The sequence below is a fragment of the Staurois parvus genome, unplaced genomic scaffold (assembly GCF_062004578.1).
Source record: "Staurois parvus isolate SC_StPar_1 unplaced genomic scaffold, SC_StPar_1.0 ptg000297l, whole genome shotgun sequence".
NCBI lineage: Eukaryota > Metazoa > Chordata > Amphibia > Anura > Ranidae > Staurois > Staurois parvus.
Genome location: NW_028318093.1, coordinates 5588974 through 5606252, shown reverse-complemented (window position 1 = coordinate 5606252; position 17279 = coordinate 5588974). Strand labels below are relative to the sequence as shown.

Genomic DNA, 17279 nt, shown 5'->3' with positions numbered 1-17279 from the left:
TGAAATTTTTTACTCAAACAAACTAATTTCTAACAGTGAATGTGGTTTATATTTGGGGTGAAATCCATTTACTCCAAAATCATTTGTTAAAAGCAAACTTTGAAGTATTTTCAACCAAAATTCATCATGTCATTGAAAGTTTGGTAGAGAATTTCTGTACCATTAGTACAAAGAGTTGTTCGAAATCCACTAGTGTATGGCCAGCTTAAAATTGCTGAACAGGATGTTAGGAGTGTAATCGGTTTAGTGCTAGGTGGCTGTTCAGCCTATCTAATCTATCTGAACCTTTTACCTCTTTCTCCAAATTAAAGGACAGCCACCAAACAGTATATAAATTGGCAGCAGGTTCTTCCTTCTATTTCTGTAGATTTTTGAAGAGATATATGTAGATGTGTATGAACAACAACAAGACATCATTCTGACCAACGCTGACAAATCTAAACATCTATTAATACAGTATCTCACAGAAGTGAGTCCACCCCTCACATTTTTGTAAATATATATCTTTTCATGTGACAACACTGAAGAAATGACACTTTGCTACAATGTAAAGTAGTGAGTGTACAGCTTGTATAACAGTGTAAATTTGCTGTCCCCTCAAAATAACTCAACACACAGCCATTAATGTATAAAGCGCTGGCAACAAAAGTGAGTACACCTCTAAGTGAAAATGTCCAAATTGGGCCCAGTGTCAATGTTTTGTGTGGCTACTATTATTTTCCAGCACTGCCTTAACCTTCTTGGGCATGGAGTTCACCAGAGCTTCACAGGTTGCCACTGGAGTCCTCTTCCACTCCTCCATGATGACATCACTGAGTTAGGGGATGTTAGAGATCTTGCACTTCTCCACCTTCTGTTTGAGGATGATGTCTCACAGATGCTCAATAGGGTTTAGGTCAGGAGACATGCTTGGCCAGTCCATCACCTTTACCCTCAGCTTCTTTAGTAAGGCAGATGTAGTCTTGGAGGTGTGTTTGGGGTCATTATGTTGGAATACTGCCTTGTGGCCCAGTCTCCGAAGGGAGGGGATCATGCCCTGCTTCAGTATGCCACAGTACATGTTGGCATTCATAATTCCCTCAATGAACTGTAGCTCCCCAGTGCCGGCAGCACTCATGCAGCCCCTGACCATGACACTCCCACCATCATGCTCGACTGTAGGCAAGACACACTTGTCTTTGTACTCCTCACCTGGTTGCCGCCACACAAGCTTGACACCATCTGAACCAAATCAGTTGATCTTGGTCTCATCAGACCACAGGACATGTTTCCAGTAATCCATGTCCTTAGTCTGCTTGTCTTCAGCAAACTGTTTGCAGGCTTTCTTGTGCATCATCTTTAGAAGAGGCTTCCTTCTGGAACGACAGCCATGCAGACCAATTTGATGCAGTGTGCAGTGTATGGTCTGAGCACTGACAGGCTGACCCTCCACTCCTTCAACCTCTGCAGCAATGCTGGCAGCACTCATACATCTATTTCCCAAAGACAACCTCTGGATAGGACACTGAGCATGTGCACTCAACTCCTTTGGTTGACCATGGCAAGGCCTGTTCTGAGTGGAACCTGTCCTGTTAAACCGCTGTATGGTCTTGGCCACCGTGCTGCAGCTCAGTTTCAATCTTCTTATAGCCTAGGCCATCTTGATGTAGAGCAACAATTCTTTTTTTCAGATCCTCAGAGTTCTTTGCCATGAGGCGCTATGTTGAACCTCCAGTGACCAGTATGAAAAGAGTGAGAGCGATAACACCAAATTTAACACACCTGCTCCCCATTCACACCTGAGACCTTGTAACACTAACGAGTCACATGACACCGGGCAGGGAAAATGGCTAAATGGGCCCAATTTGGAAATTTTCACTTAGAGGTGTACTCACTTTTGTTGCCAGCGGTTTAGACATTAATGGCTGTGTGTTGAGTTATTTTGAGGGGACAGCAAATTTACACTGTTATACAAGCTGTACACTCACTACTTTACATTGCAGCAAAGTGTCATTTCTTCAGTGTTGTCACATGAAAAGATATAATAAAATATTTACAAAAATGTAAAGGGTGTACTCACTTCTGTGAGATACTGTATTTCAGTCAAATAAAATGTTTCCACTCTGGAAATCGAGCAAGATTTTCTTATTACCATCAGGATAAGATATTAAAGGAAAAAAAAATGGTATGTTGAATTTTGTACCACTTGTTGCATAAAGTATCACTGGCGTTCGTAAATTAAAAGCCAGAAACTTAGAAGATCATTGCAGTAATTGTCACTCAACATGGGAATTAATCACCCCTAATTTTTTGACAGTTTTTACATTGTAGAGCATCAGTACCATCTTTTAATGAAGACCAACAGGGTTGAAAAAAAAAAAAAAAAATAATAATAATATTACCAGAATCCCCCATCCCCATCGAATCACTCCCGTTGTGCTATTGTGTTCTGACAGCAGGGAGCTTTCCCCATGATCAGAACACACTGATCAGTGTTGCTGGTTATAGGCGGCTGCGCTGATCATTCGGGAAAAATTGACAGGTTGGCTGTACAGAAGTTGATCGGTAGAACGACTTCTGATCAACCTGGATACCCATAAATGGACCAAAATTCATCCAGTCCCTACTGAGACAGCCAAATTTTGATTCATGTGTATGTGATCCGCTTTTAATGTATCTAAATCTGCATCTAACACTCCCCTCCCCCCAAATTGAAAATGCTGCTGTCCAAAGGTGCTCCTGTGAACCTTCATCCGCAATGGGGGCACTTTAATAAAGGAGGTGTGTGACTGGTCAGATCACCAGGTGAAAACAGAGGGAAAAAAAAGTCTAAAAAAAGAAACAAAATGCAGCCACCATATCTAATGACTGATAAACTGCAATATATTACATTTTTGGTTTTGGGTTTTATACCGCCTTAAAAAATAAATTTCAGGATGTATTAATGATTTTACAAAGCTGTATTAAAGATTGTCAACCCTCACCTTGTAAAATATCCTATTCAGTTTAAAAAATAAAATGTAAGGCAGACCATTTGTGTATAAATATAATTTAGAGCCAATAGACGGCCACTTTGTTGGTCTAGTTTCGCTGCCTCAAGGGTCGACTGGGAGTCCATTATCCGGGAGCATGTAAGGAACTTCCAATGGAAACATGAGGAGAATGTGAGTTTGTTGCTCTCTTCTTTTACAACTTTTCTGAGCACTTATTAATCAATTGGGAAGTGGTCTGAGGAGCACTGAGTGTTCATCCACGAGAGCCTCTGGATCATACAATCTGCAAATAGTCACACTCATTGTGAAAGGGACATACATGTGCCTCGGTGGAAGGAACACTTGGGTGTTTTACATGTTGAAGAGCACTATTCTATACAGGAGGATTACACAGTGGTGAACACAGTTTTTTTTTTCATGGACACGGAGTTTATGTTGGACGTTTATTTAATATTGTTTACCTTATTAGTGCAGCATATAACTTTGGATTTCATTTGTGAATAGATATATAAAACAGACATTATAAACATCTTTTTTAAGTGATCACATTCTTTCTGTTTTCAGCTGCACAGAGAGCAGGGAGAAGAAAAACAGCAGTACAATGAACTTCCCAGTGAAAGGCTGAGCAGGGGGCAAAGAGATCTGGACAAGTCTAACCATTGGAGGAAAGCAGGCTGAGTTCCCAGCACAGCTAGAGAACTGACCACTGTGTATTCTCCTGCCTAATGTGGTCAGTTCTTAATAGGAAAGCAGAGGGACTGGCAGGAACAACAGGGATTTCACAAAAAGGAAGCAATACAAAGAGATGAGGATACTTTTTCATACAAGTACATGGTACAGCAGGCACATATCAGGAATATGAACTGTTGGGTTTACATATTCTTTAATTTTGTAACTTTTATATCTGCCTAAAGTTCAGCCTTCAGAAGTGGAGAGACAACTTAACACAGTCAGGAGCAATAGGTCTATTCACTACCTTGCACTTCCTTCTCCCTGCTTATTGAGCTTCATTGTACAGAGATTTTCCAATTCTCCGAAGAATCTCTGTGACAAATACAGAGGGCTTGTGACTTTAGGACAATTTCTGTATTGTGAGAGCTGTATCTGTTTATGCCACTCTGTAGCATGAAAATATGAGGTAAATTACACACCAGCTTGTTCCACACTACCATTCTTTAGTATGAGCCATTTAATAGTTACATACTTGACAGCAATACTGATTTATTTACTGTGTGAAAGAGAGCATCAAAGATCCCTGGTTTTTACAGGATAAATAATTATGTGCTGCCTCAGTTACCCCACAATTCCACTGAATAATAAAAGGCTGTGTTCTGCGTAGTATGGAACTGGTATACTATATGTACCAGAAGGTTTAAAAGAGGATTGCAAAAACCTCTAACAGGAAACTGGAATGAATAGATACAGGAAGTAGATGGGATTTGTTCTACTCACGCTGGAAAGTCTGCTGCGTACTGCCACCCTTCTCCATCTGTTCCACCAGAAACATTAAAGTCTATGTACCAGTCAGAAACCTGCAGAGACAAGAGTGTGATATACTAGAACAAGCTTTCTAGAAGTATAGACTAATCTTGAACACCAAGGCACAAAAGTATATAGTGGCCGTTCTAGTGGGGAACACTTTTTAACTGAATGATATTTTTGTGCAATTTGCAAATCTTTAAAGCCCAACTTAGGGAAAGTATAACATTAGCCCATGCAGTGGGGCTGTCAAGGTCCTACCTTTTCCCAGAGGTTATGTTACTCCATGTGCTGGCATCCATCTTGGATTTCTGCTGAGCATGGTGGGAATCCTTTATGCCTTCAGGTCTCTGAGGTCCATCCCCCAGAGGGGTGTGGCTGATGACATATAAGCCTGTGGTCCGCACATGCTCTTTGCACTTGTGTCTTGGTGTTGCTATTACTCTGTTCTGACTCTCGTGACTCTCCTGGAATCTGACTCGGCTTGTGACTCGACTATTCTTTGTGTTCTCCTTTGATCTGACCCTCTGTTGCTGAACCCGGTTCATGACCTGTGATTCTCGTCTGCTGTCCTGTACCGTATTGTCCCGTTGTTGTCACCCAGCCTGCCTAACTACTCTATTGTCTTTTCCACCAGCTACACACCATTGGCGGTGGCCATTACCGCAACTGAGGTGTCTCGGGGGACGCGACCTGGTTCCTGGCTGCGTCAAGTCCATCCCCACCATCAGGGGCCCTGGTGAAGGGCAGCCTGGGACTTAGGTCTGTGGGTGGTGGTTGTCGTCAGCCAGTGCGTTACATTGTTTAGGCCTGCCTGTCCGTTCCTCAGCTCCTGCCCTGACAGGGGCTTAGTTGGGTCCAGGGGGTACACTCCATCCTGTTCACGACTCCAGGTGACACACTCCTTTAGAAACTTAGGAGTTGAATTACAGTCTTCACACACCTATATATCCAACAATATATGCCCCATGCTCTCCCAGCTGCAACAATGGATGGACCTCCCGTTAGACCTTATGGGCATGGTTAATATCATAAAAATGATTTTTCTACACAAATTTCTTTACGTACTAGCTAACTACCCAATTCCACTTTTTAAACAACTTGATATGATTTGCTTGGTATTACTTTGGCAGCAGCAGACTCCTAGAATTGCTCTAGATGTTTTCAATTTGGCCACTAATTTGGAAGGTCTAGCTGTCCCTAACTTTTATGTTTATTATCGGGCATCTCAACTTCTTAATATTTGTGATTGGCTCAATCCATCATCAGCTAATGCATGTACCACTACAGAGGCTGCTACAGTCACTTCCTTTGAATCCTTGCAGAATATCAGGTGCCTCCCTTCCAAGGTACTACTATGCGAAATACCTCCCTCTCTATATTCCTTAGGGTGTTGACTTGCATTTCTTCTGATCTGTCGCTGACTTCCCCGAATAACCCACTATGGTCCAACCCCTTCCTTTCTGAGCTTCTCTCTATTCCAGATATGCAGGGATGGGCTTACAGAGGTGTAAAGTATTTTTGTTGTCTATACAAACCACAGGGATTTAAGTCCTTTTCTCAGAGGACTTTAATCTTCTGCCTAATTATTTGTTCTATTATTACCAACTCTGTCATGCTCTTAGGGCTCAATTCAGAACATTAGATAACACAATTCAAATTACCCAATTCTGCCTCATGCAATTGCACATTATGGCTAACTTACCTGTCAAATGATGGCCATTGGTCAAATACAGTGCTCAGCATAAATGAGTGCACCCCTTTTGAAAAGTAAGATTTTAATCAATATCTCAATGACCATAAGAACAATTTCCAAAATTTTGATAAAACAGTTTTATGAACATTTGTTTAGCTCATCACATGAAAGTAAGGTTCATAATATAACTTAGATTACAAAATCTTCAGTTTTACTCAAATTATTTATTATTTAATGCAAAAATGAATACACCCCACAACAAAAACTACTACATATGTATTTTGTATGACCTCCATGATTCGTAAGGACAGCACCAAGTCTTCTATGCATGGAATGAACAAGTTGGTGATACACTGCAACATCTACTTTTCCATTCAAGAATGAATGCTTTTAGAGCATGGATGTCTGATGGAGAATGATGCTCCACTTCTCTCTTCAGAATTCCCCATAGGTGCTCGATTTGGTTCAGATCAGGAGAAATACTTGGTCACTGAATCACTTTCAACCTGTTCTTCTTCAGAAATGCAACAGTTGCCTTAGATGTGTGTTTTGGATCATTGTCATGTTGGAAAAGTGCACGACGACCATAGGCACGGAGTGATGATAGCATCTTCTCTTTCAATATACAGCAGTACGTGTGTGAATTCATGACACCATAAGGAGAGAAGAAGAAGAGCCTCTAAGTGCAGCAGACCACTTTAATATATAATAAAAGTAGGAACACTCACATGGTAGTAGAGTAATAAAAGCATGTTGGGTATTGTGGTGTAGAAACACTGTGTAGAACGGCTGTCACTGGTGCCTGTAACGTCCGCGTCTCAATGGTAGGGAGCGTGGTTGCAGGAGGGAGACAGATGTGGAGCCAGCCAGCATGCACGTACTCCTCAAGATGGTGGCTGGAACGCACGCTGAACCGCAATGTCGGTGTAGGTGTGATGATGTCAGTGACCAGGATGCAATGCGACGTGTTTTGGAGCATGCGCTGGCCTCTAGTGCACTCCTTTCTCAAGCAGGGGAATTCATGACACCATCAATGAGATGCAGCTCCCTGACACCAGCAGCACGTATGCAGCCCCACAGAAGGACACTGCCACCACCATGTTTCACTGTAGGCACCATGCATTTTTCTTTGTACTCACCTTTGCAACGCCATACAGTTTTGAAGCCATCAGTTCCAATTACATTTACCTTGATCTCATCACTCCAGAGTACAGACTCCCAGTAGTCTTCTTTTTTCAGCATGGGCCCTGGCAAATTCTAGGCAAGCTTTTTTGTGCATGGGCTTTAGGAAAGGCTTCCTTGGTGGATGACACCCATATATGCCATTCCTCTGCAGTGTTCACCGTATTGTGTCATGGGAAACAATCACCCCAGTTTGGCTTTCTACTTCTTTAGCTAACTGCAGTGAACTTGCATGGCGATTTTCTTCAACCCTTCTCATCAGAAGACACTCCCACTGAGGCGTTAGCTTTCGTAGACAGCCTGGACGTCTGTGAGATGGTTGCAGTTCAATCTTTGTTAAATTTTATCACTTTTGCAACAGTATTCTGACTGAGAAGTAAAACGTTGATGATCTTCTTGTAGCCTTCACCTTTCTTATGCAAAGAAATTATTTACTTTCTCTTTCATATGGTGCTATTGCTGACAGCATGAAATGGGAAGGGGTTTTCTTTGTTAAGTAATGCCCTTTTATAATCAAATGTCTGCTGGGCACCTGTTTAATGAATAATTAAACTCACCTGTAGTTGAATTCTTGTAAATTAGGATTTTGTTGTAAAAAATTTAGATTTGCTTTTAAGACTTTCATTGGGGTGTATTAATTTTTGCACCAAGGTCTAGAATGAATTTTTTGCAATCAATGGCCCACATTTGTGGGAGTATTTTGTAGTATAGTGTCCAATGGAAAATGTTGATTCTGAAAGGAAAGTAAAAGGTTTTCTGACAAATCTATTGGGGTGTACTCATTTATACTGAACACTGTAATTGTGGGCCAGAGGCCACATTTTGAAGGGAAGCTTTGGCACGAGAATGTGACTTCAACATATATGCAACTTTTTAATCTGTGTAGATGATTTTTTTTTTGCTGGTTAGCTTGAAAATGTTCTGGGAACCACCTATGCATTGTCAAAAAATTAAGCCACAGGGTTAGCATGACAGCCAGGCAACCATGATTTGCAGAAGGGATTTTAACAATGGTGTCATTCATTATTTTGTCAGAGGAGGTTTCCTTTTAAGAAGAGTGCATGGTTCCATACAAATTATGCCTTTGTGCCCCAAAGGCCAACTGTGCACTCAGAACTGTTACCTGTACAGCACAGAGACAGCCTACTTGTATAGAGCCATTTATTCCAAAATGTCCACACCTATTATCTGATAGTTATTTTGAGAAAATGGTTATATGAAAGGTGGTTTTGGATGTATAGCCAGAACCAAACATCTAGCAATATTGTGCATGGATCCACTCCATTTGTATAGCATCACTAAACCAAAAGCCAAGCATGTATACATAATGAGCAATATTTGTTCATTGCATATACCTGTACAAGCTGTGCTTTCTAATTATTATTGCTGCACTTTACTTCTCTAATTGAAGTGCGCCTCTACAGGTCAGTTCAGACCCATAATAATTCACTGGGTACAACACAACTGAAGAGTGGCTTACCCTTTGATTGATATTATTACAGTTGAGTTTTAGCAAATATGCTAGTTGCACCATTTGACAAACAAATAATAGAGGGGGCAAATCTACAAATCTGTACATCAAATAAAAACATGACATAGCAAACAAAAGGCCACATATTTTTTTTTTCTGGTCACCGAAACAATAATAAAATGTTACTGCAGGCGCACTTCTGCAAATGCTGGTAAAACAATTGCACAAGTCATAGCAATACTAGAAGAATGTCCATACAGAAGAAATCAATACATAAAAAATGTTCATAAATAAAATCTAGACATAACAATGCATTCAGACAGGGGTTATGTTGCCATAAGAATGATTTGCTAGAGCCATTAGACAAGCACCATCTAGTGATCAGAAAGCTAATTGCAGCAGACCCCGGAAATGCAACACACATGACCTTTACACATAGATTATTCTAAAGATAACTTGCATCTCTATAATAGAGTGACGCAAAAAAAAAAAAAAAAAAAAAAAACACCAGTGGCATTTAAAACAAAATAGTATGGAGAAACAGGACATTAGTGTGTTTGCTTTTTCTAGTGTTCCTAAGTACTGAGCTTCCTTGTTTCATAATTAACAGTGTGTGAAATGCTGCCAATATGGGGTTCCTATTTACACACTGTTATGTGCACAGATAGATGGTTTCAGAAGAGTAAACATTAGCCGGTATTATAGCCGAAAAAACACTGCAGAAGTTCTATCCTTCAAAACAAACAATGATTAACTCTTGCACGGCCAAAACTCTTTACAAAAGAAGGCAAGTTTTAGTGACAGTTAATGAAAAACAGTGAACTGTCTTACCCAGGACCACTGTGGAGAGGGAGGCTTTGTGTTGGTCTTTGTGCATTCCTGCAGTCCACTTGCATCGCTCCACATGTATCTGTCTGTTAACAGCCCGCTACATAACATGACACCATAACATTAAAGAAAGACTCAAGGAAACATGTCAAGTCAATCAATAGAACATTAAAAAACAACTCCAGGAAATATGTCAAGTCAGTCAATGAACTACCAATGTAATCAAGAAAACACTGCTACTATGCTAAGGTGATATAGTCCAGTTAAAAGTGCAACTCCAGCTTTGTGTTTGGATAGAGCCAGGGATTTTTGTACTAGTGACCAGAGTACGGCTTTGAGCTAAACTTCTTACTTTCTCTCTCTGAATGCATTCTCTCTATATAGCTGGTTATAGTATTAGTCTCTCCTTAGTAAATTCCCCACAAAAATGTATGGAGAATGAACTCCAGTATAGGGAAATGGAACATTCAGCTCACAGCAATGCCCTGGTGGACACAAAGAGAAGTAGTGATTGGAAACCTCCTCCTATGATTCCTTGAAGCTAAACTAAGCATGAGACAGGTGAAACAGAGCTACTACCTCCTTTAATCATCCACAGCTTAGAGGTATGGGCTTCCAGCTAGGAAGGTCTCTGTTACCCTCCAATGTTCAAGCAATGCATAAGGAAAGCTGGCGCTGAAGTGCAATGACTATAATCAAATGCTTGTCAAAAGTTTGTGTAGTAAAGTCATGTAAGGATCCAACACGTTTCGGCCTGCAGGCCTTAATCATAAAAGAGTGTAAGAAAGTGAGCGCTTTCAATATAAAGCAGCTATTGCACTACGGGTAACCAAATAAAACCTCAATCATAAATATAAACAAAGTGCAGCGCTAATAAATAATAATGTCTGTATAAATAAATAGTTCTTAAGGCGACAATCCGTGCATAAAATGTCAACTCCGAAAATACTTCAGTGCTTGTGCTTTGAAAAAGTGGGGTAAGAATACACATTCACCAGACCCAGAGGGAGGATAATCCTTTACCTGGCCTAATCTGCTTCCTTAAATGGGACCTCTGTTGATTGATTTACATGCGTAATTTCATTACGCATCTGGTGAGTGCGTATTTTTACCCCACTTTTTCAAAGCACAAGCACTGACACTTTATGCACAGATTGTCACCTTAAGAACTATTTATTTATTTATACGGACATTATTATTATTATTATTTTATCTATTTATTAGCGGTGCACTTTGTTTATATTTAGGCCTTAATCATAGCCATGACTAAGGCCTGATGGCTGAAACGCACTGGATTTGTACATGACTGTACTTCATAAACTGTAATAAAAAGCATTTGATTAAAACCGTTGCACTGGAGCGCCAGCTTTCCTTATGCATTGCTTAAACTAAATATGGCTTTCTCAGTATTTCTGGTTGGAGCTACAGCATCTTGCTACAGCCGTGCTAATCTTGTGCAATCTGAATAAAATAGATCTTCAGTACATCTCTCTGTATGTAATGATATCTGTAGACTGAAGTGGGTATGGAGCAGAGGTTAAAATAATTTATCTTTGAACAGTCTGGGGTGTGAGTAGTTAAAGTACAGAGAGACTATAATGGATGGAGTTGGGAATGTCTCCCCTACAGAACAAAAGTATTGGGTTTGGATCCGCCAGAGCAGCAAGCAATACAGGATAATATGCAAATTCCTCCAAGAAGGCATGACTATCTCCCATGCACAATGCTAATTTATGCTAAATATATACATTTAGGGGCGGACTGACAACTCATGGGGCACCCGGGCAATAGGGGATCATGGGGCCACCATACCCTCGCCCACACCCAAAAAAGCCTATGAAAAAAAACAATGAAAGGTACCAGGGGCATCTCATGGGGCCCCCTACTGACCCCGGGCCCTCGGGCAGTGCCCGAGTGCTCGAATGGTCAGTCCGCCCCTGCACACATTTAATACCTAACATTTTAATATCTAGCAGGAGTCTAGAATACAGAGCCATTATAGAAAGCTTAAGTAACAATAAAGTTATAATGTTTAATGGACACAAAAATATATTGGATCCTTAATTAATGTTTCTCTGAAGCCAATCTTTTGTACGATGAGAGGATTTTTTCTGAGCCTGAACTTTTTATTATCTGTAGAACCCCAGTCTTCCCTGAGAGGAGCCTGGAGACTGTTTGTTTCTCATCCATGCCCAGTGCAGAGCCTGAAATAATGAAGTACCTTTATTGCTATATTGATTAGAGCCAAAACCTGTTTTTTTAAGATTTTAAACATCCATTTATCAGATTCACATACCTGAAAGTATATATAATGCAACAAATGTATGATGTTTGAATTTTACAGACTCCAGTTGGTATGGGTGCATGTTTTGTTTTAAAGGGGAAGTTTGGGATTTAAAAAAAAGAACAAACACATATTCACCTAGGTAGAAGCAGCATTGCTCTGATGCTGCATCTGTACCCTGCCGCCTCTAAGACCAGGAGCTGAACGATCAAAGACTGCTGAGCTCTCAGTTATCGGTATTCACTGCTCAAAAAGCTGGTAACTATCAGTCTCTGGCTCCCTGCTTTTCCTTTCCAGCTCTCATTGGAACTCTGGGCTGTGGAGGGGGTGGGTGTGGCTGGCTCAGGCTCTCAGCAACATGTTGAGAGACTGAGCCAGCTGCCAATCCAGGCACCTAGGTAGGTCCGGACTTTACCACTTGCCTACTGGGCACTTTTACTCCCTTCGTGCCCAGGCCAATCTCCAGATTTCAGTGCCGTCGCACTTTGAATGACATATGCACTGTCATGCAACATTGTACCCATATGGAATTTTTTTTTTTTTTTCACACACATAGAGCTTTCTTTGTTGGGATTTAATTGCCACTGGGTGTTTTATTTTCTTTGTTTCTATTCTAAAATTTAGCAAACAGGTAATTTTTCTCCTTCACTGATGTGCATTGATGAGGCTGCACTGATAGGCTGCACTCATGAGGTGGCAATTATGAGGCGGCACTGATATGCAGCAATGATGGGCACTGACTGGCAGCGGTGACTGACAGCACTGACTGGGCAGCACTGATTGGTGGCCTTGATGGGTGGCACTGCTGAGCATTGATCATCGGGGCACAGATCATCAGTGCCTTGATGATCGGTGCAGATGTCCTCTGTGTCATTTGCCCGTAATCGTCAGTACTTTCCTCACGTTGTGACAGTGTGAGGAAAGTGCTGCCGATAACCGGCAACTGTATTTACATTGTGATATGCTACGTCATATGCTGTGTCATTGGACACAGCTGATCACATGGTAAAATGCTGCTGTGATTGGCCTTTTACCTCATCATGTCATCAGCTGTGTCCGCAGTGATCACGGAGAGCACTGGGTGCACTCCGCTAGGGGCGTGCGGGAGGGCGCATTCTGGGAGGACGTCATACGACGCCCTCCCAGAACTGGACAACCGCGCTGTAGCCATCATTTGGCTATAGCGCAGTTGTCAAGTGGTTAAAGTCAGGATTTTTCCAGAGCCGGGACCAGCTCAGTGACGTCAGCCAACAGTGGACTTTAGCCCACTGATGGCTAAATATGAGTCACAGGAGTGCAGAACAAAGTGCACTCCTGTGACCCACAGGAGAAGTATGGCTAAGAGAGCTTTAGCCCTACTTCTCCTTTAAGGAAAAGTGTACTTTTAGACAAAGTACATTCATCTTGCATGCCTAGCCTCCCCTACCCCCTGATTAAAAGTATTCCACACTGTTGTTCTAGGGGCATACTTACCTGAATCTGATGCCTGCGGCTTTCTTCAATTTTTACAGCTTGCAACCAACATTTTTCTACCTCCTGGCTATCTCCTGTGGTTATGAGGACCCACTGCACAGACTAAGCCAGTGGCAAGGAAGATTTCAGGATCTTAGAACTGCAGAAGGCCACAATGGTCAGATTCAGATAAGTATGCATCTGGGATTAGAGGGTCATAGAATCCTTTTGATCAAGGGGGTTAGACAGGCAGGATACGTTAACGTTATCAGATTTTAGACCAAAATTATATTTGGATTCAGCTTCAAAACAGTAAACAAAAAAGAACTTGCTTTACTTACAAAAGAAGGAAAACAAGAATGTTCCGATATGTCTCTGCCATCTAGTGCTCACAATGTTTAGTGCAATTAACAATGAATAGCCCCAACTGAACAGCAAACCAAACTTTAGCTAGGACTCTTTCATACCAGTTTAAAAATGGATCGAAAGAAACCAATTTTTACCATTCAACTCCAATGGAGATTTTCATTTTTTGAAGAGAAAACTAAAAACAAGTTGAACAAAATTATAGGCTCAATTCATGAAGCTTAAAAGTGGTTGTAAACCTCAGACATGAAGTATGAACAAAGCATATCCCTCTGTAGTGTGTAAGCGTCATTCCTGTCAGCATGAATCAGTTCTGACAAGTTTTCCTGACACCAAGAGAAAAATGGTGACAGAGGAGGGACCCCCAGCAGATTGGCAGCCTCAGCTCTGTTCCTGTGAGCTGTACAATTTATGTAGAAGGATTAGTTTTCATCTCTGTGTATCACCTAAGGCCAGTCACTTTGCTAGGTATATGTACAGTATATAGGGCTTACAACCACTTTAAGGCATGCATTATTTGCCTAACCAATTACTAATTTTACCTATGTTTCTAAAGCACCCTATAATCATTTCTGAAAATAATATAAAGTTGTTATAAGGTTTTGACATTACCGATGGAGGATGCAGGGATAAAGTAAACTGTCATAGAAATATGGGGACTGCTGTTGTTTATCACTTTCTGAAGGTGTAAGATACCTATTTATTATGCTTTTCCAGAAGCTTCAGTATTTACCAAGTCCCTGACCTGGGACAAACATGCAGATCTTGAAAGTCAGAAAAAGTGTCAGAAGTCCATATCTGCATGCTTGTTCTGGTTTAAAGATTTAAAGTATTGACGTTAAGTATCTCTGCATGAAAGCCATGCAATTAGCATTTTAAACAGATCACAGCAATGGCTGCCCCCATGTTTCTCCTGTAACAATGGCAATATTTCTCAAATATAAAAGGGACAAAATATATGAGCGCTGGGTTGTGGTATAGATGGAGAGCTGCCAGCATAAAGAGGGAAACCTCAGAATCCTCCAGTGAAATCTAAACAAGTAAAAAATATGCAGCGCTAAAATAATATTGATGAGTAATAAATATGCGTATATAAATAAATATGAAAGTTAGTAAATATAATAGTAATATTCTAAGCTAGCGTTTAACAACGCTAAAAGGTAAAAAGACCAGTCTTAGGTAAAATCCCATAAGGTGCATATAGTGACAATTGTGATTTAGTCAGTATGATATATATTGCGAATTTCTGTGATTGCTGTGGCTGTGAAAATAGGTGCACATTGCAATAACCAGATAGCACAAATGATTGTGCGTTGGAGTATATAAGACCTACTCCTTGGTACTTAGGGAATGGAAACTTTGCACACAGATAAAGTCGTCAAGGCAGGAACTAACCACCAGGTGTCATCCATCCAGGATTACCAGTCTCCAGCAATACAGATCTCAGCCATCAGGACAGGTTACCAGTCTCACGCAATACAGATCTCAGCCATCAGGGGGATCATGCAAATATGCATAGATCAGGTTGGAAGAAGCACCTTAGGAGAAGGGGGGCTCGCCGGTACAAGAAACGAGCCCAAGAGAAGAAAAGCTCCAATAGTGTAGTAGTTTTATTGCTTCAGATAAAGGTGACATAAAAAACCCCCCAAAAAATCAGACACTTACATAAAATGATCCAATATGGCCGCCGGTCATGTATAAGGCCGTGCGGTGTGCTTGTAATAGTTAGGAGCACCAATCTAACGCATTTTGTGTAACACACTTTTTGTCAAAAGGGCTTTGACAAAGTGTGTGTTACACGAAACGCGTTAGGAAGGTGCACTACACTATTGGAGCTTTAGATCACAATTGTCACTATATGCACCTTATGGAATTTTAACTAAGACTGGTCTTTTTACCTTTTAGTGTTTTAAACGCTAGCTTTGAATTATATTTGCTAACTTTCATATTTATTTATATACGCATATTTATTTCTCAAATATACTTTGATAGATCAATCAAAGATAAACATTAGCAAAATATTAAATCGAATTTCGGTAAGGAAGTGTAAAAAACACTCACCAACAGAAAATGATCAGAATTGATTTTACTCAAAGACACATTAAACCCTGGTTTTAACCAAATTCTATTCAAGTATGTATCTTTAACTGAAAGAGTATAATCTAATACTCACAGCCTCCTCCAAATTCCTTTTTTGCTAATATCATCTGACTTGTTAGAGGGTGACTACATTCATTCTTTAAGGTCCCACTGTATATATGAACAAACCACCCTCTCTTGCTTCCTTCCAAGATGCACTAGGGACTATAGAGTATGGGAAGTGTAGTGTGCATGGAGCAGTACACATGACTGCAACTAATATGGACTGCTTGTTCCAAACAAGCGGAAGTGAGAAGGAAAAAAGAGATTTAGAAGCTCATAGAGGACATCACAAGGAGGCAGAAAAACACAGTATGAAACAATTCCACTAAAATAAATGACTGGACCATTTCTTAGTCAATGCACATGAATTATTTTTGGAGAATAAGGATATACAGTGGGACAAAAAAGTATTTAGTCAGCCACCAATTGTGCAAGTTCTCCCACTTAAAAAGATGAGAGAGGCCTGTTATTGGCATCATAGGTAGACCTCAACTATGAGAGACAAAATGAGAAAAAAAAATCCAGACAATCACATTGGCTAATTTGGAAAGATTTTATTTGCAAATTATGGTGGAAAATAAGTATTTGGTCACCTACAAACAAGCAAGATTTCTGGCTCTCACAGACCTGTACCTTCTTCTTTAAGAGGCTCCTCTGTCCTGCACTCATTACCTGTATCAATGGCACCTGTTTCAACTTGTTATCAGTATTAAAGACACCTATCCACAACCTCAAACAGTCACACTCCAAACTCCACTATGGTGAAGACCTAAGAGCTGTCGAAGGACACCAGAAACAAAATTGTAGACCTGCACCAGGCTGGGAAGACTGAATCTGCAATTGGCAAGCAATTTGGTGTGAACAAATCAACTGTGGGAGCAAGAATTAGAAAATGGAAGACATACAAGACCACTGATAATCTCCCTCGATCTGGGGCTCCACGCAAGATCTCACCCCGTGGGGTCAAAATGATCACAAGAACGGTGAGCAAAAATCCCAGGACCACACGGGGGGACCTAGTGAATGACCTGCAGAGAGCTGGGACCAACGTAACAAAGGCTACCATCAGTAACACACTACGCTGCCAGGGACTCAGATCCTGCAGTGCCAGACGTGTCCCCCTGCTTAAGCCAGTACATGTCCGGGCCCATCTGAAGTTTGCTAGAGAGCATTTGGATGATCCAGAAGAGGATTGGGAGAATGTCATATGGTCAGATGAAACCAAAATAGAACGGTTTGGTAGAAACACAACTCGTCATGTTTGGAGGAGAGAGAATGCGGAGTTGCATCCAAAGAACACCATACCTACTGTGAAGCATGGGGGTGGCAACATCATGCTTTGGGGCGGTTTCTCCGCAAAGGGACCAGGACGACTGATCCATGTACAGGACAGAATGCATGGAGTCA

At 41.0% G+C, this 17279-nt stretch overlaps 1 protein-coding gene across 2 annotated transcripts in view; it reads right to left on the bottom strand.

The window, feature by feature from the left end:
• TECPR1 (tectonin beta-propeller repeat containing 1) overlaps positions 1–17279 on the bottom strand; it is a 110845-nt gene that overhangs the window by 30782 nt on the left and 62784 nt on the right. Inside the window, exons 17-19 of one of the 2 annotated variants that reach the window (XM_089682743.1) lie at positions 9632–9728; positions 4425–4504; positions 293–361 (exon numbers count right to left, since the gene is read on the bottom strand). In XM_089682743.1, coding sequence (XP_089538869.1) covers positions 293–361; positions 4425–4504; positions 9632–9728 — 246 coding nt within the window. The remainder of the gene's footprint in view (positions 1–292; positions 362–4424; positions 4505–9631; positions 9729–17279) is intronic. The other variant, XM_089682742.1, reaches the window with a different exon arrangement.